The sequence below is a fragment of the Eimeria necatrix genome, genomic scaffold, assembly GCF_000499385.1.
Source record: "Eimeria necatrix Houghton genomic scaffold, Enh_scaff1573, whole genome shotgun sequence".
Classification (NCBI taxonomy): Eukaryota; Apicomplexa; class Conoidasida; order Eucoccidiorida; family Eimeriidae; genus Eimeria; species Eimeria necatrix.
The window spans coordinates 4,414-5,828 of NW_013652274.1; the positions used below are offsets into that span (position 1 = coordinate 4,414).

Here is a 1,415-nt window from a genome sequence, read left to right on the forward strand (position 1 = left end):
GAAGGAAACCTCGGCGAAAGCTCCCGCTGCTCTCGAGCGAAAAGTAACCTTTTTTCTTCTTGCGGAGCTCCTGCTGTTCTTCCTGAAGACCTTTTTTTTTCGCCTTCGGCTGCCTGCCTGCGCCTGCCCCCCCACAGGCTGCAGTGTCTGCACGGCGCAGCGGCCCGACACTGAGCCACGAAGGGTGACAGCATCTCTCGCCTCACTTTTGCCAGTCCCTGGGGCTCGTCAGCAGCAGCAGCAGCAGCAGCAGCAGCAGCAGCAGCAGCAACAGCAGCAGCAGCAGCAGCAACGCCTCGCCCGACCGGGGGCAGCACCGACTCTCGAGTCTTCCAAAGGCGTCCTGCATTCTCTTGCAAGTTTCTCTCTCAACAACTTTTGGAAAAAAATTGCAAGTTTTGCTTTTTCCTTTTTGGCCTTTTGGGACTCCCCGGGGCTCCATTTGCTTCTCTTTTGCAGTTTTCCTTTTTTGCAATTTTCCTTTTTTCTCTTTTCCCGCTCGCCTCCAACTTTGCTGCTCTTGAGCGTCGCCATGAAGGGTGGGTCAAGATGGCCTCTTGCTGCTGCTGCTGCTGCAGTTGCTGCTGCTGCAGCAGCAGCAGTTGCTGCTGCTGCAGTGCTGCTGCTGCTGCTGCAACTGCAGCTGCGAGCAGCCTCGCGGCAGCAGTGGATGCGCAGAAGCTAACTGAAGTGTACAGACAGTTGAAGGCATTTGCGCAGCACCGTGCACTGAGGAGCTGCACCCGGGCCAACTGCAGCAGCAGCAGCAGCAGCAGCAGCAGCAGCAGCAGCAGCAGCAGCAGCAGAACGCGGCGCATCGGTGTGTCTGCTTTGGTGTGGCTGGCTGGCAGGGAGGAAGAAGGAAAAGTATTCTGCGCAGCAGCAGCAGCAGCAGCAGCAGCAGCAGCAGCAGCAGCAGCAGAACGCGGCGCATCGGTGTGTCTGCTTTGGTGTGGCTGGCTGGCAGGGAGGAAGAAGGAAAAGTATTCTGCAAAAAGTGAAGAATATGAAGTGGAGGACATCGTGGGCTACAAGAAGGAAAAGGGACTTGTACGTACACCCCAGCAGCAACTGGAACTCCCCACAAAGCTGCATTTTCTGTTCGTATAAATCCATTTATTTTTTTATTTTTTTATCTTTGCAAATGTGTCTTTTTGATTTTTTTGTATTTTATATTTTATTTTATACTTTTGTGTTTTCTAATTTTTATTTTTTCGTATTTGCTTATATGTGCTTTCCAAATATGCAGCTGCGCATTATCTGTGTTACCTGCATGCAAGTTTATGCACATTTATATTTATTTATATTTATATTTATACTTGTTTATATTTATATTTATATTTATATTTATATTTATATTTATATTTATATTTATATTTATATTTATATTTGTATTTATATTTATATTTGTATTT

General features: G+C 47.8%; 1 protein-coding gene across 1 annotated transcript; it reads left to right on the plus strand.

Annotated features, from left to right (window-relative positions):
• Positions 1-532: 532 nt before the first annotated feature.
• On the plus strand, positions 533-1,001 carry ENH_00017450 (hypothetical protein; the record flags this gene model as incomplete). The annotated part of the gene is made up of 2 exons (XM_013579262.1): positions 533-539; positions 703-1,001. 2 exons carry the CDS (start codon positions 533-535, stop codon positions 999-1,001), a joined length of 306 nt encoding a protein of 101 aa, XP_013434716.1.
• Between the last annotated feature and the right edge of the window lie 414 nt (positions 1,002-1,415).